At 47.8% G+C, this 25,969-nt stretch overlaps 1 protein-coding gene across 1 annotated transcript in view; it reads left to right on the top strand.

Annotated features, from left to right (window-relative positions):
• The window catches only part of LOC140408802 (sodium-dependent phosphate transport protein 2B-like), a 33,941-nt gene extending 9,110 nt beyond the window's left edge, over nucleotides 1–24,831 (top strand). Inside the window, exons 7-12 of the mRNA XM_072496519.1 lie at nucleotides 8,786–8,881; nucleotides 10,297–10,417; nucleotides 13,140–13,307; nucleotides 14,892–15,008; nucleotides 15,095–15,219; nucleotides 22,599–24,831. Of these exons, the coding sequence (XP_072352620.1) occupies nucleotides 8,786–8,881; nucleotides 10,297–10,417; nucleotides 13,140–13,307; nucleotides 14,892–15,008; nucleotides 15,095–15,219; nucleotides 22,599–23,168 (1,197 nt within the window). The 3' untranslated portion in view covers nucleotides 23,169–24,831. The remainder of the gene's footprint in view (nucleotides 1–8,785; nucleotides 8,882–10,296; nucleotides 10,418–13,139; nucleotides 13,308–14,891; nucleotides 15,009–15,094; nucleotides 15,220–22,598) is intronic.
• The last annotated feature ends 1,138 nt before the right edge of the window (nucleotides 24,832–25,969 follow it).

The raw sequence follows: 25,969 nt of genomic DNA on the forward strand, positions 1-25,969 counted from the left end.
CCACGTGATCAGCCGAGTTGGGGGGCTTCCCCCCCCCCCTTGCCGGTTAGCCATCATCTTTTTCCAGCTTCTCGCCCAGTTCCCACGCGGCTGTATTTCTCCCAGACGGTGCCCCCCCGCCCATCCTTTCCCGCACCCACTCCCCCCTTTCCCCAGCAGCAGCAACCCAGTAATTCCCCCCTCCCCCCCCCCCCGCTAGACCCCCCGCTAGCGTAATTACTCCCCCCATGTTGCTCCCAGAAGTCAGCAAACTCTGGCTGACCTCGGCTTCCCCCCGTGATCACGGCTCGCCCCGTGCGGCGCCCCCTCCTTCCTGCTTCTCTATTCCCGCCATAATTATCATAGCGCGGGAACCAAGCCCGCGCCTCTCCCTCGGCCCCGCCTCCCATGGCCAACGCCCCATCTCCTCTCCCTCCCCACCTCCCCCTATCACCACCTGTGGGAGAAAGAAAAGTTACCATACCACAGGATTAATCATACAATCCCTCTTCGCCCCCCCCCCCCCACTCGTCCCACCACTTTGTCCAAACGTTCATTTTCGTAGTCCAATCATTCCAATTTTTCTTCTACAATAAAAGTCCACGCTTCATCCGCCGTCTCAAAGTAGTGGTGCCTCCCTTGATATGTGACCCACAGTCTTGCCGGTTGCAGCATTCCAAACTTTATCTTTTTTTTGTGAAGTACCGCTTTGGCCCGATTAAAGCTCGCCCTCCTTCTCGCCACCTCCGCACTCCAATCTTGATAGACGCGGATCACCGCGTTCTCCCATTTACTACACCGAGTTTTCTTCGCCCATCTAAGGACCATTTCTCTATCCTTAAAACGGAGAAATCTCACCACTATGGCTCTGAGAGCTTCTCCTGCTCTCGGTCCTCGCACCATAACTCGGTATGCTCCCTCCACCTCCAACGGACCCGTCGGGGCCTCCACTCCCATTAACGAGTGCAGCATCGTGCTCACATGTGCCCCGACGTCCGCCCCCTCCACACCTTCAGGAAGGCCAAGAATCCTCAAGTTGTTCCTCCTTGCGTTATTTTCCAGTGCCTCCAACCTCTCCACAGATCGTTTCTGGTGTGCCTCCTGTATCTCCGACTTCACCACCAGGCCCTGTATGTCGTTTTCATTCTCTGCTGCTTTCGCCTTCACGACCCGAAGCTCCTGCTCCTGGGTCTTTTGTTCCTCTTTCAGCCCTTCAATCGCCTGTAATATCGGGGCCAACAACTCTTTATTCATTTCCTTTTTTATCTCCTCCACGCAGCGTTTCAAAAACTCTTGTTGTTCAGGGCCCCATATGATACTGCCACCTTCCGACGCCATCTTGGTTTCTGCTTGCCTTCCTTGCCGTTGTTCCAAAGGATCCGCTGCAATCCGGCCACTTTCCTCTCCTTTTTCCATCCGTGTCCAGGGGGAACGCCCTTCTGGTTTACCGCACGGTGTTTTCAGCCGTTAAAATTGCCGTTGGGGCTCCTATCAAGAGCCCAAAAGTCCGTTTCACAGGGAGCTGCCGAAATGTGCGACTCAGCTGGTCATCGCCGCACCCGGAAGTTCCTGGCCACCAATCTTGAGCGACATTCTTTTGGCTGCTGGACAGCCATAGCTAGAAAGATTCAAGACCCAAGCATCCTGTTGAGAAAAGGTTAAAGGTTATCACGCCTGATAAGTAATTCTTCTCCAGGCTGCTCCTATGCGCTGTCAGACTGAGGAGAGCCCAGTGCAAACCCCGATAGTATCATTTTGAGATCACATGGATGGAAGTGGCGATGGAAAGGCCAGAAATGTCCTCCCACCTAATTTCCTTCACAATCCTGGTCCTGTACCTATTTCAGGCCCAGGTCCACTCACAGAGGAAAGGCATGGAGCCTTGACAGTGGAGAAGCGATGACAAGCTGATATATCAGACTCAGCCTCTTTTATTTCATGTAGCGCCCAGAAACTGTTTATGAAGCACTCTGAGGAAGAAAGTCACCCTAAAGTGCATTAGAAGATGGCATTATTAAATTGTTTCACTTTGCATCAAGTTCCTCTAACTCCCAGTAAGTAAGCAATTGTAAAAAAATAGATTTGATTATCGTGCAGTTGAGCCTAAATAAGCATATTGCTGTATCAGTGAGTTGAAGTAAAACATAGGAGCGAGAAAATTTATTATATCTTATATCAAGTGAAGATAATTTTAATCACGATACAGGTCAGGGGTAGCATTCTGGCCTCTGAGTCAGAAGGTCCGTGTTCAAGCCTCATTGCAGAAACATGATGAAATAAGCTGGGCTGAGATTGCAGTGCAGTACTGAAGGCACAGCCTATTGTAACAGGAGCCGTCTTTTGGTTGAGATGTTACACTGATTCTTTTTTCACATATTTCTATGTGACTAATATTCAAATTCTGTTTGACATTACACTTCTTATTAGCGGTTCATATTTAATCATGAAATCAGTGAAAAAAAGCCTCGGGAAACTTTGCTTTCCGCACATTGCTCTACTCATTATTTTTAAATATTTTAGAGTACTCCAATTATTTTTTTTCCAATTAAGGGGCAATTTAGCGTGGCCAATCCACCTACCCTGCACATCTTTGGGTTGTGGGGGTGAGACCCACGCAGACACTGGGAGAATGTGCAAACTCCACACGGACAGTGACCCGGGGCTGGATTGAACACGTGTCCTCGGCGCCATGAGGCAGCAGAGCTAACCACTGCGCCACCATGCCGCCCAACTCTGCTCATAAAATTGATGATTCAAATGAAGAGAGTTATATAAAAGGATGGTTTTGTGAAAAATTATGGATGCGATTCAGCGACCACATTGTGCCCAGCGCGGAGCCAGGCGCAACAGATGAATTGCGTTGAACCCCAAATTGGGCCCTCTGCCAGGCTCCGGGACGATTGCGAGTCACCCAGTTTGGCACTGCCAAGGTTCAGACGGGGTGGCCTTGCCAATTGGAGAGGGAGTGAAGGTGGGCATTGGGGTGGTTCCCAGGGTCCTCGATAAGGTTGCGGGGAGATGAAGGAGGTCAATAAAGCAGGGGGGGAACCTCAAAATGGCGTCCGATATGCGAGCAGCCATTCCTGTTGGTGAGATCAGTCGCCTAAAGGAATTCTTTCTTGTGGGCTCAGCAGGGAGAAACTCCCCGAGGCCAAAACAAATGAGCATAGGGCGAAAGAGCTGGAATTTAAAGCAGACCAAGGCAGGCCAGCAGCACGGTTCAATTCCCATACCAGTCTCCCCCAACAGGCGCCGGAATGTGGCGACTAGGGGATTTTCACAGTAACTTCATTTGAAGCCTACTTGTGACAATAAGCGATTTTAATTTCATTTCAAAGTGCCTTTGAATAGCGGGGTAATTCGCGGCGTTGTGGCTGCTGAGAAGCACCCCGCCAAATGTGCCCCAATGCCAATTTAAACTTTTGTCCGCTGAAACGCACCCTATATTGTACATTGGGGGAGGAAGAGAAACTCTTTTTAATTTAGCAGAATGAATTGAATTATATACTAATTACTGGCAATTCCAAATGGAGTTGAAACTATTTCAACATTAGCAAATAGGTTATACATATCGGGTTTGCAGTCAGCTTTCTGGGCTGTTTGATTGTAATTTTAAATAATTAAGGAGATTGCATAGCATATATCACTTAGGGGTGTAGTAAACACCACTAATGCATCAATCATTCCACAAAGTTAAGCCTCAAAATTCGTGCTCCAGTTTATTGTAATTTCCTCAATCCAAACTTCCTTTTCTTTGCTGATGATGTTATTCCCCCCTGCACTGAACTCACTCCTGCTAACCATGATTGATCACTCTGCCAGTTACAATCTCTGTCATTCTCCATGGTGAAATATGGAATACCAGGAATGCTGTAGAATTATTTTAAAGTTACACTTCCTTAATTCCTACCTTTTGGTCAAAAGCAAACTGTCGTATGGGAGCTGAGAGGTAACATTAGAGATAAACACCAAATTGCACCAAGAACTGGGAGGCACAAACAGCACAAAATTGGGGAATAGTAAACTATAAGGGCAGCACGGTAGCATTGTGGATAGCACAATTGCTTCACAGCTCCAGGGTCCCAGGTTCGATTCCCGGCTTGGGTCACTGTCTGTGCGGAGTCTGCACATCCTCCCCGTGTGTGCGTGGGTTTCCTCCGGGTGCTCCGGTTTCCTCCCACTGTCCAAAGATGTGCAGGTTAGGTGGATTGGCCATGATAAATTGCCCTTAGTGTCCAAAATTGCCCTTGGTGTTGGGTGGGGTTACTGGGTTATGGGGATAGGGTGGAGGTGTTGACCTTGGGTAGGGTGCTCTTTCCAAGAGCCGGTGCAGACTCGATGGGCCGAATGGCCTCCTTCTGCACTGTAAATTCTATGATAATCTATTCGGTTAAGAGGGAATGTAACAAAGGGCACAATTCTCCAGAAACATTTCCAAGTGTGCTAGCAAGCGAGAATTGCTGTGATCTTCCCGGCACTAGGCTCAGCGAGGCCATCAGCGCTGGTCCACTTAACGAGGCCTCACAGGCTTCTCGCCCCAAATGGCGGCTCGCCAGCTGATTCGCCGCGACCGCGCTCGCCAGCCCCCTGATAACAAGGTTGAACAGCACTTAGGCTGCACTTGCTCAGCCAACCCCAGCCAGCTCGCAACAATGGCGCTGAGGAGACAGACCCCAGGATTCGGGGATGCTGACCTGGGGAGGCGCCTGAACCAAGCGTGTGGCTAACGATGCCCTCTCTGTGTTTCCCCAGGAAAAGCTCTCCCATAATCACCGGGAGAGGGCCCAGACTGGCAGTGGGGTACCGGACTTGAGAATCCTCAGCTCCTTCGAGGAGCGGGCCCTGGAGGTGACTGGTGTGGCCGAGGACAGGGCGGTCAGCAACGCAGAGGTTGCCGATTGCCGCAGAGGTGAGGAACCACCGGGCTCTACCCGGTAGTCCTGTCACACGTGAATAGTGATTGCCTTACTGACTAATACCCCCTGGACGTGGGGCATCCTGGAGATAGCGAAGAAGCCTGCTGCTGAGCACCTTGCTGGGCTTGGTCCATGTCAAACACGACGTAGTCTTTCACCTGGGCATACAGGGCATCCGTGACCTGCCAGATGCACCTGTGGGCTGTGGCCCGCGAGATGCCACACAGTTCCCCGCTTGAGGCCTCGAATGATCCCGAGGTGTAAAGGTTCAGACCAGCAGTGACCTTGACGGTCACCAGGGGTGGGTGTCCTCCTCCTCCACATGGTGCCAAGTTTGCGAGGATATGGCACAGGTGCCGCACCACCTCCTTGCGACACGCGCTGTCTGTCATTTGTTCAAAGGACCAGCGGTCCTGTAAACCCTGGGCCGTTGCGGGACTCCCCCTCTGGGTCCGTTCTTAGTCTGATGGGCGGCCGGGTCTTCAGGGTGTGGGGCGGGGTATGGCACATTAGCTGCCGCTTCGAGCATCTGCAGACGCTGCAGCTGTCATCTTTTCTGGCATCTGGTCGCATCGCGTAGCACCAGCAGACAGCCTCTGCGTCCAACATCCCTGCCATAGAGTTCAATATCTGTAATGAAGTGGGAAAGGGGCTTAGACTGACAAACAGTGGTGGCTCCCACCCCGGGACCCTCCATTCCTCCAGTGATCTCCCCCCTAGTCCCTACCCGGAACGCCCTGCCCACACACACCCGTCCACAGCGGGCCCCCCTCACTGGGCCCCAGACCCTGTACCCCAGACACCCGCTCACTATGTCAACCGGACAGGGCACTGGTTCCCCCTCCCTGTGACACTCACCCACCCTCTGGCCGTGGAGGCCAGAGCTTTGTCCCACTCCCTGGGTGTTCGGATGTTGGCTGCTGCGCGTGAGGTGCTGCCTCCCGCAGTGTTCTGGCACACTGTCCAGGCATCATGGTGTGATTAGGATGCTACATGGCCCGCACACCCTGGGGAATCCACTTGGCATCTGTGAAGTGCTCATTTAACTACGATTGCCAATTCCCTATTAGCAATAGCCTTCAGACGTACAGCCAGAGGCCTCGGCAGTCAGTGGGGGTTATGGATGGTTGGTGGGGCAGACGGGCAGGGACAAGGGTTGCCCCGGAACAGGTACATATGATCCAGGGGTTGGCATGCTGGTGCAACGAGCAGTTCACGCCCCCACCCCCCGTTTTCACACCCCCAAGTGCCTCCCTCACCCTCCCATGGCGGCCCAGCCCTGTGGAGGCCCCCCCGCCCCCCACTCCCCCAGCCGAGATCCCCCCGCCCACCCTGGGCTCTTCACCTGCCGGCAAGGATGATGACTCACCTCCTCAGCTCCCGACAGAAGCCCTTCCACCAGGTTCACATTTTTCAAAAGGAGTACTAATCAACGCCAGCGTGAGCACTTGCTGGGGAGGCTGCTGAGTGACGGGAGGCCATTGGATGACGGGTGGCTTCCATCAGTTGTACGGAAATGGGGTTTAAGTGGTGACAATTGGTCTCTCGCCTCGGTACGGTGAGATCCCGATTTTGCCGAAGGAAACAGGCCGGTTGCATCGCAAACTATTTGGCACCTGGCGCGAATCTCGTGTTTGACCTCTCCTGCTATTCACCAGCCTCATTTCATTTGAGCGAAAGCGTAATGAGGCCGGAAGATCTTGCCCATAGTGAAAATTAGGATTCCTATTCATATATGTGAATGTATAAAATGTGGCAAATAAGGTTGGCGAGTGGCTGGCACAGATAACCATGTGGAAATATGGGCCAGAGTTCTCCGGTTGCCATGATTCAATTTTCCCACCAGCAGCAAAGCCCCGTCAGCGGGTTTTGTGGCAGCGCGTGGTGGTTACAATGGGAAATCCCATTGACAATTGGCGGAAAGAATCCTACAGCCAACGAACGGCGCATGGCTGAGGAGCATATGGCTAGCAGACCAGAGAATCCAGCCCATGATGTTGTGGTGCTATCTTAAGCCTAGCTCAGAGAAAGGCCAGAATGGGTACTAGTTATTCCAGAATCCAAGATGTTCAGGAAGGAAAGAAAGGAAGAAGGATAAGAGTACTGATTGAGGAGAGCAATACAGTGCTGGCAAGGGAGGTTGGCCCAGATGGATCAAATATAGGACAGAATCTATTTAATTAGAGCAAAGAAGCAATAGAGATACCTTTATATTGCTGGGTGCATTCTATAGGTGTCAAACTAGTGGGTAAGGTATAGTGGAACACGTTTAGCAGGAAAATGCAGGGAGGTACAAAAATGATAGAATAGTTACAATGGATGAATTTGATAGTAATGAGATAGTAATGGTGTAAAAGGCAGAGGGGGGCAAGAGTTTCAAGAATGTGTTCAGCAGAATTTTCTATATCAGTATGTTTCCAGTTCAACAAAGAAAGATGCATTGCTGCATTTGGTCCTTGGGAATCAGTTGGGGATGATTTAGGGGACAGTGATTTTTGTCAACAAAGTTAGAGTTCATGAAACAAAAGGCACAGTAGCAGCATGGATATGGAATTGGTTGAGTGACAGGAAACAGAGAGTAGCGAGCGGGACTGGAAGAAATTTCCTCGTGGAATTTCCTAGGTGTCAGAGTGTGAACTCCTTCTTTTCTTGATACTTATTAGTTACCTAAATATGGGTCTACGGAGTTTAATTTCAAATTTTTAAATGACACAAAACATGGAAATATTGTGAGCTGTGAGGAGGACAGTGTTAAACTTCAAAAAGACACGGATAAGCATGCGAGATGGTAGACAGGTAGCAAATGAAATTTAATGCAGGGAAGTGTGAAATAATTCATTTTGTTCGGAAGAATATGGAGGAATAATATAAAATTAAAGGTACAATCTAAACAAAGTACAGGAGCAGAGGAACGGAGGGGAAAATGTGTGAAAAATCATCAATAGTGGTAGGTTGGTTGAGAGAGCAGTTAATAATGAATACAAGGCTTTGTAAATAGAGGCATAGAGAACTAAAGCAAGGAGGTTATGATAAACCTATATAAAATATTGGTTCAGCCTCAATTGTGGTATTATGTCTAGTTCTGGGCACCATACATTTGGAAGGATGTGAAGGTTTACTAGCCTCTTTCTATGCTGTAGTTATTCTGTAATTCTATGTGTAGCACAGCAGAATTTATTGGCAAAGGTTAGGCCCAGTAGTTAAAGTGATTATTGTACTAAGACTGCGACATGGGGGTAAATTATCCGAACCCGCCCACTGCAGGAATCGTCACAGACGGAACGGAAAATTTAACCAACCGTTATATTTAACCGTCCATTGATCTCAGGCGGGAATTTCCAGTCTCAGGGCAAGCAGAACCGGAAAATCGCACCATCGGACTTCCCTCTCCAAGTCTCTTCCTCCTCCTTTAAGATGGTCTTTTAAAGCTACCTCTTTGGGCAAACTTTTGATCTGATCTAATATCTATTTTATGTGGCTCAGTGTCAAATTTTGATGGATAACACGTGTGTGAAGCCCTTGGCATATTTTATTTGGCAGTGTGAGAATTTAAATTCAAATTTGAAAAACATTCTGTATATTAAAAAAAACCTGGTATCAGTACACCATGTCGCAGGCTTTTGAATGTCCTTTCAGCTAGCAATCTCGGTGTTACCCAATCTGGTCTGTATGTGACACCAGTCCCACGCCAACCTGGTTGGGTCTTAACTGCCCAAGCAAAACATGCACAAAAACTGCACTTCACATGGCCAATAACAGTCGGCTCTTCTGCTAAGACATATTTCTTAAAAATCCAATTGAATTCATCGACATTAAGATTCATGCAAAAATTTATACAATTCCTTTGTCTTGATTAGATGTTTAAATTATTAAAAATAATTTAATTTCAGCTGGATAAATCTGTAATAAACGATATAGCAACAGGAGACGCAACAGCAACAAACAAAAGCCTTGTTAAGGAATGGTGCAAGACTGCATTTAGTATGGTAAGTGACACAAGAAACGTAGATCAACTAGTGTTGAATATAATTAAAGGCCAACGAAGATGAAAAGATTACCGATTTGATTCAGTTGAGTGCATTTAGTGACGGTTTATACAAGCAGGATGAGCTGGTGAAATGGTGCAGCAGATCATGGGGACAGCTTAAAAGAAGCTGCAACCACACTTACTTTAGCCTCGAGTCAGTGGAATTTGGATGTAGGAGAGGAATTTGGGACATAACCGGTTACTAAACCTTTCTGGCTGCTCTGAGAGATTCTGAGCAGAGTGAGGAATGGGGGTGGTGAGGGGGCCATTTGGTGATGAGGCTGGTGAGGTACCAGACCTCTTCCCTGGGAATCTTACCATTGCTGTCCAATTTACGTCAAATGATGGAACGTACGCTTTCATGAAGGAGGTGCACTTGACATACTATGGCTGTTTTGGGGCCAACATATCCAATATCTAACAGCAACTGATTGCAATGATCAATGGATGCAGCAGTCTTTGGTGACTTGTGCCAGCACAGCCTAAGTCTCCTTTTACTCAGCCAGTTGCTGCTCTGTAATCCTTGTGCTTGTGCAGGGTTGGTGGTCTGTTGTGTGATTGTTGGTGTGGGTGCTGCCAATTTTATTCAAATAACTCTTGTCCCTGGGACTTTGAACAGGCTCTTCAACAGAGCAGGCAAATGACACGTCCCACTGAACCTCTGGTGATGCAGCCCTTGGCTCAGAATTTTACTACCCACATAATATAATAATAATCTTTATTAGTGTCACAAGTTGGCTTACATTAACGCTGCAATGAAGTACTGTAAAAATCCCCTAGTCGTCACATTCTGGCGCCTGTTCGGGTACACAGAGGGAGAATTCAGAATGTCCAATTCACCTAACAAGCACATCTTTCGGAACTTGTGGGAGGAAACCTGAGCACCCGGAGGAAACCCACGCAGACACGGGGAGAACGTGCAGACTCCGCACAGACAGTGACCCAAGCGGGAATCGAAACTGGGACCCTGGCGCTGTGAAGCAACAGTGCTGACCATGGTTTTATTGCAAATGTGGTACAGTCACAAAAGCACTCAACACCAGCATTAAAAACATCCAATGCAGCAGATTTAATAATGATGAATGATAGTTGGCTGTGAAGTAAACCATAAAATGACACAATCATATAAACATACAAACTGGTTGGCAAGGAAAGCAGTGCAGGGTGAAGCCACAAAAGGCAATGAGCCAGCAACCTGATCAGAGTACACATGGAATAGGTAGTATAAGGTTCTTAGTTTAGTTGACAGAATTTCTTTTGCAGGATGTTTGGCCCCTTAGCATTTGCCAATGATGATGTGGATTGTGTTTAGTTTCAAATAATGTTTGTTTGCAAAGAACATTACTTATTTTACATAATTCTTTTGTCTTACAGGTAGAGCAAAATGTGACTGTCCCCAGTGAACTGAATTGCACTTCACCCGAACTTTGCTGGACTGAAGGCAACAGCACTTGGACTGTAAAAAATATATCGCAAACAATAAACCTTGAAAAATGTAAGTCCAGTAATCAATTGCTTTTATATCATTTAAGAAAGCATGTACCATTATCAACAAACTTATTGAATGCAACTTGATCATCTGAAAGGAAAGAGCCACCAAACTGTGTAAGGGTTCTTCTTGATGATTCCATTATTTCCCCTTTTTTGTTGCCGCTATCATTTTTGATCCATGGATACTTAATGGACATATATCTTTAAGTTTTAAGCAGCCGAGAGATGGAGGAATTCAATAAGTTGCAACATAGTATATGGTGCTGCTAGCTTTGGACAGCAAGACACAGACTTCTTGGTACCCGAGAGATTGGGTGGGACTTGGCACGATTGATTGGCTGGTGGCCAATAAATTGGCCAAAAGGCTGTACTCTTCCTGGTAACAGACTGGATTATGCCTGAGTGGGATGATTTCCAGAGACCTAAGGAAAGCAGAGTTGAGAACCGGACACAGAGGGACAAGGACCTGCTCCCTCTATTTTCTCTCTCTCTCACTCCAGAAAGGCTGTGAGTTGATGAATTTCTGAACCTACAGAGAATTTGAATGATTGAATCTACCATGAAACCATTACAGACTGCAAACAAAGACCTGGGGCGAGATTCTCCAACCCCCCGCCGGGTCGGGGAATCTCCGGGGGCTGGCGTGAATCCCGCCCCCGCCGGTTGCCAAAGTATCCGGCACCGGATATTCGGCGGGGGCGGGAATCACGCCGCGCTGGTTGGCGGGTCCCCCCCCGCTCGATTCTCCGGCCCGGCTGGGCCGAAGTCCCGCCGCTAAAATGCCTGTCCCACCGGCGTAAATTAAACCACCTACCTTACCGGCGGGACAAGGCAGCGCGGGTGGGCTCCGGGGTCCTGAGGGGGGCGCGGGGCGATCTGGCCCCGGGGGGTGCCCCCACGGTGGCCTGGCCCGCGATCGGGGCCCACCGATCCGCGGGCGGGCCTGTGCTGTGGGGGCACTCTTTCCCTTCCGCTTCCGCCACGGTCTCCACCATGGCGGAGGCAGAAGAGATTCCCTCCACTGCGCATGCGTGGGAATGCCGTCAGCGGCCGCTGACGCTCCCGCACATGCGCCGCCCGGAGATGTCATTTCCGCGCCAGCTGGCGGGGCACCAAAGGCCTTTTCCGCCAGCTGGCGGGGTGGAAATCCGTCCGGCGCCAACCTAGCCCCTCAAGGTTGGGGCTCGGCCCCCAAAGATGCGGAGCATTCCGCACCTTTGGGGCGGCGCGATGCCCGTCTGATTTGCGCCGTTTTGGGCGCCAGTCGGCGGACATTGCGCCGTTTCCGGAGAACTTCGCCCCTGGATCTGGAAGTTTATTTTGAAGGAAGATCTGCTTAAAGACAATCATCTGAAACAAAGAATCTATTCCCTTTTACTTGTTATTTTAACCCCTCTCCCACCCTCTGTGTTTGTCTGTTGTGTGTGTGTAGAAGGTTGGGGGGGCAAGTTAAAGTGGGGGAATTAGGAATTAGATAATAGTTAACTAGTTCTATTTGCTGCATATTTCATTATAGTTCTTGTTAGAAATAAAAAGTAATTGTGTTTGAATTTACAAACTTGCTGACTATAATTATTGGGCAGACAAGGGCCAAAGACTTTGAAAATGAAAATGAAAATCGCTTATTGTCACAAGTACACTTCAAATGAAGTTACTGTGAAAAGCCCCTAGTCGCCACCTTCCGGCACCTGTTCGGGGAGGCTGGTACTAAAATACTTTCGGTATTTTTTGAAGAATTATTGGTTAATTCAATTTTGTTGGGACCCCAGGTCAAGGGGGGCTGGAATTGACCGCACCCTCGCCCAGGGTATCATAGCCTCTGGCTTGTGCTTCCAACAAGGACTGAATAAACATATTCATTCAGTATGGCATAGGAACACTGGGCTAGGGAGAAATACTGGCGGAATTTAATCCAGCCTGTCACAGCAGGATATGGCAGCCAAGCCCTCGTAATCCCGGGAGAGGCCACGTGTCAGTCTCCCAGCGACAGGAAAATCTCCCATGATTATGTGGGAGGTGAGAAAGGCCCAATGTAGAAAACTGGTTCGCTCATGGTCGGATATCAATTAGCCTCATGAAAGAATCAATTGACACCAATTATTTCTGAACCCACCAAAATTTAGTGGTGGTTCAGAGATTAAATGGGAGTCATCCGGATTTCCCGTGTTTCCTGAAGTTTGCCCAGCAACCCTGTCTGGTTTGTCAGCAGCATACCTGTGGGGGTGGTGGGTTCCCTCATTGTCAGACACTCAGTGGGCCCAGCATCAGGAAATGGGAAGCCTCTGATAACCAACTCTTGCCTCTGACAACTTCCCACCAGCCTGCCCAACAGAAGTGATGCAGGTTTCCAATCGGTGGTCCAACTGATAGGTGGGACCCGAGTTGGGAATATTAAGCTCTGCATATTAAGATGCTCTTTAATGTCTGCTTCTTTAACCAAGCTTTTGTTTACATGATCTCATGTCTCAGTGTCAATTTTCATCTGATTAGACTCCTGTGAAACAATTTGGAACATTGCAATATGTTAAAGGATATATATATATATGCAAGTTCCTGATGGATGTACCATATTTGTCATATAATTAATGAAATATCAAATTATGGAATTCATGCAATGTTATAATGTTGGACATTAGGTCATTTGGGAACATGGGATATTTGATTTTCATGGTATATTAACTCGGGAATTGCATATAATGTTTCCACTTTACTTCTTTGGTTTTTAGGCAATCATATCTTTGTGAACGCAGCCATATCTGATTTAGGAATTGGCCTCATCCTCCTTGCTGCCGCCTTGATTACCCTGTGTACCTGTCTGATACTTATTGTCAAACTACTCAACTCCATGTTAAGAGGACAGGTTGCTACAGTTATCAAAAAAATTATTAACACTGGTCAGTAAAAAATCTTATTTCAAATCACCGATGCAGATATACATTGTATGGGATAAATTAGTATTAATCCACACTTTGCATTTGCATAGTATGTGGATTTCTCTCCTCCTCCATTTGCTGCTCCTCGCAGTTTCTAAACATGCTAAATTTAAATAATTTGCTACATGTTCTCACTGTGAGACACACCGAGACAGTAAATATTCTGAGATCTAAGCACATTTGAACATTGTGGGGTATTTGGTGAAAGGTGCCTTTCTGATGTGGCAGATTATGGGTAGAAGAGGCATATTCCTCAGTATTAATGCATGACAACCCGATAATTTACTTTGTGCTAGTTTTGAATAATTTTGCGATAATTCAGAATAATGGAGTTAACATTTGTGTCTAATTATTAAAATAGATTGGGTAATTTTTTAGTGTTACCATTAAGTACAAACTTGTATTTATAAACAAAATCGGCAAAACAATTGGGATCATTTTCAACAATTTTACCTGGACTGTAATCTGGTGAAATAAGTTCCTGCCATTTGGCGATCCTGTCTGGTTTGGATTCCATTAGTATCAGCAGATTGAAAACCAGGGGCACATTTTGTAAAGGATGTGCTCTGTCAGCCATCTGCTCAGAAAGCATTATTGAAAACTGCCCCAATTTGTTTTGGTGATTATTTTCTAATATATATTAATTTGTGCTCATCACAGCGCTCCAATATAAACAGTGATTCTCTGAATCATCAGAGAGTAAAGAAACATTGAACAGAGACCCTAGTAATTTTGCCAATATTCCTCGATAGAGCAGTTAGAATTCTGCAGTCATTTAGATAAATCTGTTCCTTCTTTAACAGGAATGTTATACATTTCATAGAATTTACAGTGCAGAAGGAGGCCATTTGGCCCACAAGCCTGCACCGGCCCTTGGAAAGAGCATCCTGCTCAAGCCCACACCTCCACCCTATCCCTGTAACCCAGCAACCTCACTTATCCTTTTTTGGACTCTAAGGGCAATTTAGCATGGCCAATCCACCTAACCCGCACATCTTTTGACTGTGGGAGGAAACCGGAGCACCCGGAGAAAACCCATGCATGCACGGGGAGAACGTGCAGACTCCACACAGACAGTGACCCAAGCTGGGAATCGAATCTGGGACCCCTGGAGCTGTGAAGCAACTGTTCTAACCACTGCGCTACTGTGCTGCCCTTTTTATTTAACAATTTGGATCAAAATTTTTCCATGGTTTCATTACACAATTTTTAGACTAATTAAAGAAAATGTGCCATAAATAGGAAAAATGATCTTCATCAGAGGCTAGTGTAGTAATAAAAATATAATTTGGCTGTATTTGATATTAAAAAGCATATATGTTATGAAAACAAGATTACTAATGCAGCAAACTGTTGTTTAATAGTTATACAATTTAATTGCTTTGTGAATCTGACATTTAAGCATATGAATATTTATAGTCGAGTTCAATGTGGTCCAATTTACATGTAACAATATCAATAGTTTGTGGTATATTTGTTACTTAAGAATCACTTAAGCCACACGTTTGAAGAGTTCTTGCTTATTTAAACTCCAATCCTTTACAGATTTCCAATATCCATTTGGTTGGGTAACTGGATATATAGCCATTGCAGTAGGTGCTGGGATGACTTTTATTGTCCAAAGCAGCTCTATTTTCACCTCAGCTCTTACTCCATTAGTCGGTAAGTTTGAGGAATGCCTTTTTATATGAAAATATAGTCTTTATAATGAAAAAAAGTATTTAACTAGTTTTTTGGTTTCCTGGCAGGAATTGGTGTGATAAGTATCGAGCGAGTGTACCCTCTCACGCTGGGTTCCAATATAGGTACAACCACAACAGCTATTATCGCTGCTCTTGCCAGTCCAGGAGAAACTTTAGCTAACTCTTTGCAGGTGAGTAATTAAACATATCAATTATGTATAATTTTACATTTGGTGGAATGGTGCAGCCTTAACGAACCACTTAATCACATCTTGGTTTGATGTTTTAAGTTTCCTTGGTGATTCATTTTTTTTTTGCTTAATGCAGTATTCCGTTTAAGGGGCTGCATCTTTAATTTGTCCCTCCGTTCATTTGATTTGGTTTAATTTTATTTCAAAATAGGAGTGTAGCAGTTATTGAACTAGTAATCCAGGGATTTAACGTATAATCCAGGGAACATGGTGGGATTTGAATTTAAAAAATTTGAGTTCAGTTTTTAAAAGATCTTGGGTGTGATTTGCCGGTGTCGTCACACCGGACCTGATGACGCGATGGGGCAGTTGAATCTCGCGAGAGGCTTCGCGACCCTGGAGTCGGCTCGCGAGATTCAGCCGAACCCAGCGAGATGTTGCAGATCAGCATTTTTAAATCAGCCGCATGGCCCTTTTAAATATATCTGCGGTGGATTCTCCCAGCGAGGCCTGGACCAGGCACCATTTTGTACTGGCCCACACAAACGTGGACCAGGTGTAACAGCACCTGGGGGCTTTCCCAGGCCATTGGAAACCCCTGGACGGTCGGTGGCAAGGCAGCGTGGCACCCTGGCTCTCCCTCTGGAACCTGGGCACCTTCGCACTGCCACCCTGCCACTGCCAGGATGCTGGAGTGGCAGTGTGGGGTGCCTGGTGCCAGGATGGCATTGCCAAGGGTCGCCATGAGGGAGGCCATGTCCACGAAAGGGTGGTTCTGAAGAGTCGGAGGGTGAAGGGAGGATATGAAGGGGCCTCATAAAGTTTGGGGGAGTTAGGGTGAGGATCCTGAAAGCAGGAGGCTCGAATGAGGGTGGGGAGGCTTGAAAAGACTGTCCCTCAGCGACCCCATAACGGCGTGTCCCCACTTGGGGGAGGGGGGGTAATGTTCATGTGTGCAGGGGGTGACACTGCCCAATGGTGGGGGGTGTGGGAGGCCTTCAAACTCACTTAGCGATCAGGGTAGCCTTTCAAAATGGCAGCCTGATCTCTGAGGAGTCAGTTTGCCTGATGGGTTCAGCTCCCCAGTGGTGAAAGAATTTCTGTTGGTTTGACCAGGGAGAAACTCCCCAATGCCCAGAAAAAAGATTAAGTGTATTTGAAAAATGGTATGGATCTCACCCAAAAAGCTGGTGAGAAACACTCCGTCAAACTGGCACTCAATGACACTTAGAGCGGGATTCTCTGGCCACGCCCGCCAGCAACCGGAAATTCCCACCCGAGGTGAATGGACCTTTACATACTACGTATCCCGCCCGTGGCGATCTTGATGTGGGCGAGGTGGAAGAACCCAGCCCATTGAAATTCTTTGGTTGAATTCTTTGGTGGACGGTAATCACTACAGGTATGGACAAGCGTGGCCCTGATGTGGTGGACCTTGCAGTGGGCCAAAGGAGAAACTCCTAAAGAGGGTGGCCCCCATGTCCATCCAAGGGCTACTCTCCCCCCCATCCCACAATGCGAGACCTACCCACCCTCCACCAGACGCGCCCCCTGAGAACCGCTAGATAAAGGGACCCCTCCCCCAGAAACCCCTAGATAAAGAGACCCCCCCCCCAGACCACCTAATTAAAGAGACTCCCCACCAAACCACCAGAAAAGAGACCCCTGTTTGGATAGTAATTACAACAGTAATTTATTTTGCATAACAAGGGTCTCTTTTCTGGGAGGGTCTGTGGGGGTCTCTTTACTTAGGGTGACTTTGAGGGTGTCCCTTTATGTTGGGGGTCTCTGGGGGGTCTCTTTATTTAGGGGGTTGCTGTGGGGTTGTGGGCCTCCCCCGTACTTGGGGGAAGGGGGGTGGCCAGCCGCAGGACCTCGCTATCAGGCCCCCCACTCAAAATGGCGGCCCAATCGCAGGATTCCCTTGGGAATCCTCGCAATTTTATAATAATAATAGTATTTATTGTCACAAGTAGGCTTACATTAACACTGCAATGAAGATACTGTGAAAAGCCCTGAGATACCCTCAATCAGGAGAGAAGATTGATAATTCAAAGACTTTAATTACCAGAGAACCAGACAGCTGCCGAGAAGTGCCGAGGAGTCCCCCAGGGTTCCAAACCCGGTCTTAAAGGGGCCTACGCATTAAAGATACATGTGTATACAGATATCATTCATCACATTCATTCCCTGTTCAAAAAAAAAATGGATAGTCCATCGGGGGTGAAGTGGAATTACAAATTTCAAACTTTTTGGGTGGTCTGATTGCTTGTGTCGACCTTCTCCACTCCGGCGGTGGTGCGGTGGATACGGTCGTCCTCGGTGATGATATATCCGGGAGCATGGTTGTCTGAGCCTTTGCCCGCATTGGAGCGGGGGGGGGCATCCGGGGTGACTAGGGTGATTGGTGCCGGCGCCGGCTGGGTGGAGGGGGGCGCTATGGGGGGGGGCGCTGTCGGAGTCAACAGCCGGTGTGGGGAGGGGAGCGTCGGTGGAAGGGGGGCGTCAGTGGGCGAGCCAGCGGGTGCCAGGTCTCGCAGGGAAACGGTGTCCTGCCTGCCGTCGGGGTGCTCGATGTAGGCGTATTGAGGGTTTGAGTGTAGTAGTTGGACCCTCTCGACCAGCGGATCTGTCTTATGGCTCCTCACGTGCCTCCGGAGTAGAACCACTCCCGGAGTTGTCAACCAACGTGGAAGCGAGACCCCAGAGGTGGACATCCTAGGGAAGACAAACAAACGGTTGTGAGGGGTCTCGTTTGTGGCCGTACAGAGGAGCGACCTACTGGAGTGTAGGGCATCGGGTAGGACCTCCTGCCAGCGGGCGATTGGGAGACTTCTTGACCGTAGGGCTAGAAGGACAGCCTTCCAAACTGTTGTGTTCGCCCTCTCCACCTGCCCGTTTCCCCGCGGGTTATAGCTGGTCGTTCTGCTCGAGGCGATGCCCTTGTTGAGCAGATAGCGACGCAGCTCATCGCTCATGAACGATGTGCCCCGGTCGCTGTGGATATAAGCGGGGAAACCAAACAGCGTGAAGATGCTGTGCAGTGCCTTGATTACGGAGGCTGAGGTCATATCGGGGCAGGGGACAGCGAAGGGGAAGTGGGAGAATTCATCGATGACAGTGAGGAAATAACTGTTGCGGTTGGTGGACGGGAGGGGCCCTTTGAAGTCCACGCTTAGTTGCTCAAAGGGCCCAGAGGCCTTTACCAGGCGAGCCTTGTCTGGCCGATAGAAGTGCGGTTTGCACTCCGCACAGACCTGGCAAGCCTTGGTCGTGGCCTTGACCTCCTCGGTGGAGTAAGGTAGGTTGCGGGACTTGATGAAATGGGCAAGCCGGGTGACCCCCGGGTGGCAGAGGTCATCGTGGATGGCCCTCAGGCAGTCTTTTTGCGCATTGGCGCATGTGCCGCGGGACAGGGCATCTGGGGACTCGTTGAGCTTCCCCGGACGATATGTAATATCGTACGTGTAGGTGGAGAGTTCGATCCTCCACCTCAGAATTTTATCATTCTTTATTTTGCCCCGTTGTGCGTTATCGAATATAAAGCCGACCGACCGTTGGTCGGTGATGAGGGCGAACCTCCTACTGGCTAGGTAGTGCCTCCAGTGTCGCACAGCCTCCACTATGGCTTGTGCCTCCTTCTCGACTGCAGAGTGTTGAATTTCCGAGGCAGTGAGGGTTCGGGAGAAGAACGCTACCGGTCTGCCCGTCTGGTTGAGGGTAGCAGCCAGGGCGACGTCTGATGCGTCACTTTCTACCTGGAAGGGAATGGTTTTGTCCACCGCGTGCATGGCGGCCTTGATGATATTGGCCTTGATACGACTGAAGGCCGACTGAGCCTCAGCCGTCAGGGGAAAAACCGTGGTCTTAATGAGTGGTCGGGCTTTGTCCACATATCTGGGGACCCACTGGGCATAATAGGAAAAGAGCACCAGGCACCGTTTGAGTGCCTTGAGGCTACGGGGGAGGGGAAGTTCCTTAAGGGGGCGCATGCGGTCGGGGTCTGGGACTCGGACCCCATTTTCCACGACGGAGCCGAGGATGGCTAGCCGGGTTGTGTGGAACACGCATTTCTCTTTATTGTATGTCAGATTGAGGGCGGTCTGGAGGAACTTCCTCAGGTTTTCACCATGGTCCTGCTGGTCATGGCCGCAGATGGTGACGTTGTCCAAGTATGGGTATGTAGCCCGTAAGCCGTACTGGTCCATCATTTGATCCATCGCCCTTTGGAAAACGGAGACTCTGTTTGTGACACCAAAAGGGACCCTGAGGAAGTGGAAGAGCCGACCGGCTGCTTCGAAGGCCGAATAGGGGCGGTCCTCTGGGCAGATAGGGAGTTGATGATAGGCAGGCTTTAGGTCCACCGTGGAGAATACTCGATACTGGGCGATTTGGTTCACCATTTCTGCTACGCGGGAAGTGGGTACGCATCGTGTTGCCTAAAGCGGTTTATGGTCTGGCTATAGTCCACCACCATACGTTGTTTTTCCCCAGAACGGACTACCAGTACTTGTGCCCTCCAAGGGCTGTTGCTAGCCTCTATGACCCCTTCTTTTCGTAGCCGCTGAACCTCTGACTTGATGAAAGTCATGTCTTGGGCACTGTACCGCCGACTCCTGGTGGCGATGTGCTTACAGTCGGGAGTGAGGTTCGCGAAGAGGGGGGTGGTGCAACTTTGAGTGTCGCCAGGCTATATACCGTGAGCGGGGGCAGGGGTCCGCCGAACTTCAGTGTCAGGTTTCGGTGCCTGCACTGAAAGTCCAGACCAAGCAGCAGGGGGGCGCAGAGGTGAGGGAGGACATAAAGTTTAAAACGGGCATATTTGGCGGCTTGAATAGCGAGGTTCGCGACATAATACCCTGTGATTTGGACCGAATGAGACTCAGATGCGAGGGCGATAGTTTGGGAGGTGGGATAGGTGCGCAGGGAGCAGCGTCTTACCGTGTCTGGATGGAGAAAGTTCTCCGTGCTCCCGGAGTCAAAAAGGCAGGGGGTGTCGCGGCCATTGATTTGAACCTGCATCATTGAGTTTCACATGTGCTTCGGCCAAGATTGATCGAGCGTGATCACTCCTAGTTGCGGACAGTCAGAGTCCTCGGTTGAATCAGACTCGCAAAATGGCCGCCGCCGTCGGTCGCACATTTTGGGTTTCGAAGATGGCCGCCACCAAGATGGCCGCCCCATGATTCGCACGTGGCCGATGACGCGTCGGAAGTGGCGTGTCCGGCTGCCGCGCGGCCGCGTTGTGGGGCCTGTGCTCCTGGGAGTTCGATTTCTGGGCCCAATGAGAGTTTTGTTTCTGGCGTGGCCGAGTCTGGAGGGGATCGAGAGGGGTTAGCAAGGTCCGCGGAGTACGTGCGTAGATTATGGTGGGCCGCTTCCAGAGAAGAGGCGAGCGTTACCGTGCCTTGGAGGTCCTTCGCTCCGTCTTCTAGGAGCTGCTGCCGGATGTAGGTGGATCGAATTCCGGACACGAGAGCATCACAAATATGTACGTTCATGTGGACTTCTGCCGTCACCTCTTTATGGTCGCAGTTCCTGGCTAGCGTGGTGAGTTTCTCCATTTCATCTAGCGTTTCCCCGGAGCGCTGGCGGCAGATCGAGAGCAAATGTCTGGTGTGTACCTCGTTTATCGGCTTTACAAAGCGCTTCTGTAGGATTTCGACCGCCGTTTCGTACGTCGTAGCTCTTTCGATCACAGAGGAAAGTCGGTGGCCCACCCAGGCATGTAGTAAGCTCAGCTTCGGAGGTCCGTCAACTCCAGTCTCTGAGGAATTCAGATAGGCCTCAAAGCACCGGAGCCAGTATTTAAAAATTTCGGTGGCCTCTGGCAACCGAGCGTCCAAATTGAGCTTCTCCGGCTTTAGACCGCTGTCCATCTTGATGTAGTCTGGTAATTAATCCAAAGGTGTGCGGGTTAGGTGGATTGGCCATGATAAATTGCCCTTAGTGTCCAAAATTGCCCTTAGTGTTGGGTGGGGTTACTGGGTTATGGGGAGAGGGTGGAGGTGTTGACCTTGGGTAGGGTGCTCTTTCCAAGAGCCGGTGCAGACTCGATGGGCCGAATGGCCTCCTTCTGCACTGTAAATTCTATGATAATCTATGATGAATTGAGATACCCCCAATTACGACTCAGGAGACAAGATTGATAATTCAAAGGCTTTAATTACCAGAGAACCAGACAGCTGTCGAGAAGTGTGTTCACTGCACGCTGCCCACTGAACGTAACCTTATATACAGCTTCCTGGGGGCGGAGCCGGAGGCGGAATCCCCCAGGGTTCCAAACCCGGTCATAAAGGGGCCTATGTATTAAAGGTACATGTGTATACAGATATCATTCATCACAAGCCCTAAGTCTCCACATTCCTGCACCTGTTCGGATACACAGGGGGAGAATTCAGAATGTCCAAATTACCTAACAGCATGTCTTTCGGGGCCTGTGGGAGGAAACGGAGCACCGGAGAAAACGGGGAGAACGTGCAGACTCCGCACAGACAGCGACCCAGGCCGTGAATCAAACCTGGGACCCTGGCGCTGTGAAGAATTCTCGCAATGCATAACTTTGCATGGCGAAGGATTTAGAATTGCTTCTTGATTTGCACTCCCAGCCAAATCAGTTGCAAATAAACTCCAGTCGCCCAAATGGAAAATCTCTCCCATGGTCCCTATTGGTGAGGAACAATTGTAGTCTCTTGTTCAAGTGTTCATTATTTCATGTGACAATTTTGTAATAGGGACAATCAGGGCTCCTCCCCTCCTCTAGGGTTGCTGAGATCACCTGTAGCAGCCTCAGTTGTCATTCCTCTGAGATCGGCTAACTATGTTCGAAAGTAATGAAGGGTCTGGATAGAGGAATTAACTGTTTATACCAGTGGGTGAGCCTAAGATGGTGGTAGAAGCAGATTCAATAATAACTTCCAAAAGTAAAATCCATAAAAATGAATATGTTAGCAGAGCAGGGAAGTGGGCCTAATTTTATCAAAAAAACAGTACAGGCATGATAAGACAAATGAGTCCCCTCTGTGCCTTCGTGTTCTATGATTCTATCTAAACAAGTCATCAAACCAAGCATCTTCCCATTCCATAGAACTCTGTAACACAATAAATTGTTTGAAAACCCAAGATTTGGAGCTACAAAGATTTGCGTAAATGTCTAGCACCTTGATATAACATGCCACTTTTAAATCAAAGAAAATGGGGAATATCATCATTTCACATGATCAGGCTTTGGTTTTGAATACATTGGTGACAGTATCTTTGACATGGATTACCAATCTAAAAGCACAAGAATCATTAATGATAAATAAATGTCTATTTTAAATGTTTTAGTTTTAAGGTTTCAGAATCGTACATTGACATTATTTTTTGTATCTTTGCAGATCGCTTTGTGCCATTTCTTTTTCAATATTTCTGGAATCCTCATTTGGTACCCCATCCCATTCATGCGGATTCCAATTCGTCTAGCTAAAGCATTGGGAACTCACACTTCCAAGTACAGGTGGTTTGCAGTCACCTACCTGATTCTGTGCTTTGTACTTCTCCCTTTATTTGTGTTTGGGCTATCAGTTGCTGGTTGGCAAGTTCTGACTGGAGTAGGTGTTCCTATCTTGATTATTATAGTCACCATAATTGTTATCAACATTATGCAAACAAAGTGTCCAAGATTCTTGCCAAAGATCCTACAAACTTGGGACTGCCTTCCCATCTGGATGCATTCCCTGGCACCTTGGGACAGAATAATTCAGTATGTCACACGATGTTGTTCCACTCGGTACTTTGGAAAGTGTAAGTGTTGCAAGGCTGATGATGAATGTAGTGACAGAATGGGAAAACAAACCAAATCACTTGAGGTTTATGAACATCCGGTAATCTTAAAGAATGAAAAAGAAGATGTCAATATATTTACTATTATAGAAAATGAATCCAAAGTTAATTCAACAATTATGTAGGAACAGAAGTATTGGGAGAACGCCTAAAACATGCATTTCAAAATAGTGCAGTATTTTTTTAAGGATGAACCTGTATCAGTTTCTATCATTTCTGGTATCATGAATGGTTAGTGTTGTTAATAAAATGTCTGCCAGAAGTGATTCCTTCACCAGTTTATACTGTATTGCATTCATGAAATTTGAATTCAATCGTTGCCCTCAAGTGCAAGCCTGTGTTATATGTGAGCAAATGTGTAAATTTTATTTACTATTTTAAAATGCAGCATATTTAAAAATTAGCACAGTAATGTGTACCTTTATTTAATGTGTATCTTTACCCTGTTTGTTCTTAAAAGTAGTCTTAACAGACAATGATGTCAAAAGTCAATTTCTCTGGTGCTACTATTGTACTTAGTCGGGACTCATCATTTTGAAATGTTGACAGTATCATGAAAATTAATAGTTCATTGAATAGTGCAGGGAATTGCATCTTAATGGGAGAAACAATATTAAGAATGCGCCTGCAATAAATAGAACACTGAACTGTGAAGTGAGGTTGGTGAGCAGGCAGACCAAACATTTCCAATACTTTGCGGACTTACTGGAAGGAAGGTGTCATGAGCTGAGGCCTTGTGGATAGTTATTTCACACAAAAAAAGATGATTCATAATACAATGTCGCCAATCCAGTCTCCATATTGTACATGATACTGGATAAAAACACTGAGCTGCTCAGTAACAAGTTCAGGGTTTCATTTGTAAATTACCTGAGGTCAAGATCCAACAATGTTTATGAGTGCATCAATTCTGTTGGATGGTGCTAAAATAATAACCCTGACTTGCAGGCTTCACAATGTGCTGTTTTATTCACTTCCAAGTGTTTCATAAACTGGGTTGCTGCAGTGATGAATCTTCCTGAAACCGTTCCGTCACTGCTCCAGCCAGTACGTAAGCCTTTGGGAATGATCAATTAGTTGAAAGTCTATTTGTCATGTGCCATTTTCAGTTGATATTTATAGAAGTATGATGAAAAAAGCTAGAGTGCGAAGTTTTGATGCAAGCTTAAGAAGACCTTGTAGCTTTAATGCCAGTGGATTCTTGATAAAGGCAAATTATTGCAGATGCTGGAATCTGAAAGCAAAACAGGACAATACTGGACAATCACAGCAGGTCTGACAGCATCTGTGGAGAGAGGAGGGGGCTAACGTTTCGAGCCTGGATGACTCTTTGCCAAATAAGTACAAGTGGTTGCTTGAACTCGGAGTTTCAAGTTTGTACTCCCAGCATTGACCTGACTCCGAACACTGTGCAAGTTTCAGCAGTTCTTAATTGAATTACCCTCTGGGGCAGAGACATAACTAGCAAGACCAGTCCTGTCCAGCAGAGGTTCAGGCCATAAAGAATAGCCACACAAAAACAATCTCGCCAGCCTTGGGGAGATTGGTGGTTCAGATTGACTTTTCGTCCCTGAAAGCAAGATGTTGGAGGGATAGATCCAAGAAAGGAGGCAAGTGTATAAACAAGTACAATGAAAATAAAACTGTAAATTTGTTAGGAAATTAAAGCGACTGCAAAAATCCAGTCCTTATATATTAAATATACATTTCAGTTTTTTTTACAGATAAATAATTTATGTATTGAATGAATAGTTGCCTAAATATATACTGTCATGTCAATTTGAATAATGGACCTTTGTGAATATTTTGTGTTACTTATTTTTCTATTTTGTCATTTTTTAACTACATTTAATGTGTGATTTAAAAATATACCATAAGTGCATAACATGTCTTGTGGTTTATTTGATTAGCTTTCTGAAATTATGGGCGCGATTCTCCGACCTCGTTGTGCTCTCGTTCGAGCGAAATGAGGCCGGTGAATAGCAGGAGAGACAGAAAACGAGAACCGCACTGGGCGACAAACTGTTTGCGATACAACCGGCCTGCTCCTGTAGGTGAAATTGGGATCTCACCGTAGCATGGCGAGAAACTAATTATCACCATATATTTCTTTTTCATCAAATTTAGGGTACCCAATTCTTTTTTTTCCAATGAAGGGGCAATTTAGTGTGGCCAGTTCACCTACCCTGCACATTTTTGGGTTGTGAGGGTGAGACCCACGCAGACACAGGGAGCAAATGGACAGTGACCAGGGGCCGGGATCGAACCCGGATCCTGGGCGCTGTGCGGCAGCAGTGCTAACCACTGCACCAACATGCCGCCCCTAATTATCACCAGTTGAGCCCTAGTTCCGTACAATTAATGGGTGCCACCCCATATCCAGCGGCCTCCCGTGATTCAGTAGTCTCCCCAGCAAGTGAACAAAGAACAAGGAACAATACAGCAGGAACAGGCCCTTCGGCCCTCCAAGCCTGACCCAATCATGATACCACCCTTGTGAACCTGGCCCAAGGGTGCTGGGCTTGCCACCCCAGTGCTCGGTGGTGGGGGGTGAGGACCCTCAGGGTAAGGGATTGTCCGTAGTGTTAGCTGCCATGGGAGGGTGGGGTCGGAGGTGCTGGGAGGCAACCGTGCGCAGCACAACCACGCCAACCCCTGAATCATGTGTATCCATTCCGGGGGCAACTCCTGTCCCTGTTGTCTGCCCCACTGAACACCCGTAACACCCGTCGATTGCCAAGGCCTCTGGCTGTGCAGCGGAAGGCGATTGCTAAGCGGGAGTTGGCAATTGTCTTTAAGTGAGCACTTCACACAACCCAAGTGGATTCCTGTGGGTGGGAGGACCATGTAGCATGTGCAGCTTATTACCTAGCATCCCAATCATGCCTTGATGAAGGACACTGTGCCTGAACACTGCGGGACGCAA

Source organism: Scyliorhinus torazame, chromosome 3 (genome assembly GCF_047496885.1).
Source record: "Scyliorhinus torazame isolate Kashiwa2021f chromosome 3, sScyTor2.1, whole genome shotgun sequence".
NCBI lineage: Eukaryota > Metazoa > Chordata > Chondrichthyes > Carcharhiniformes > Scyliorhinidae > Scyliorhinus > Scyliorhinus torazame.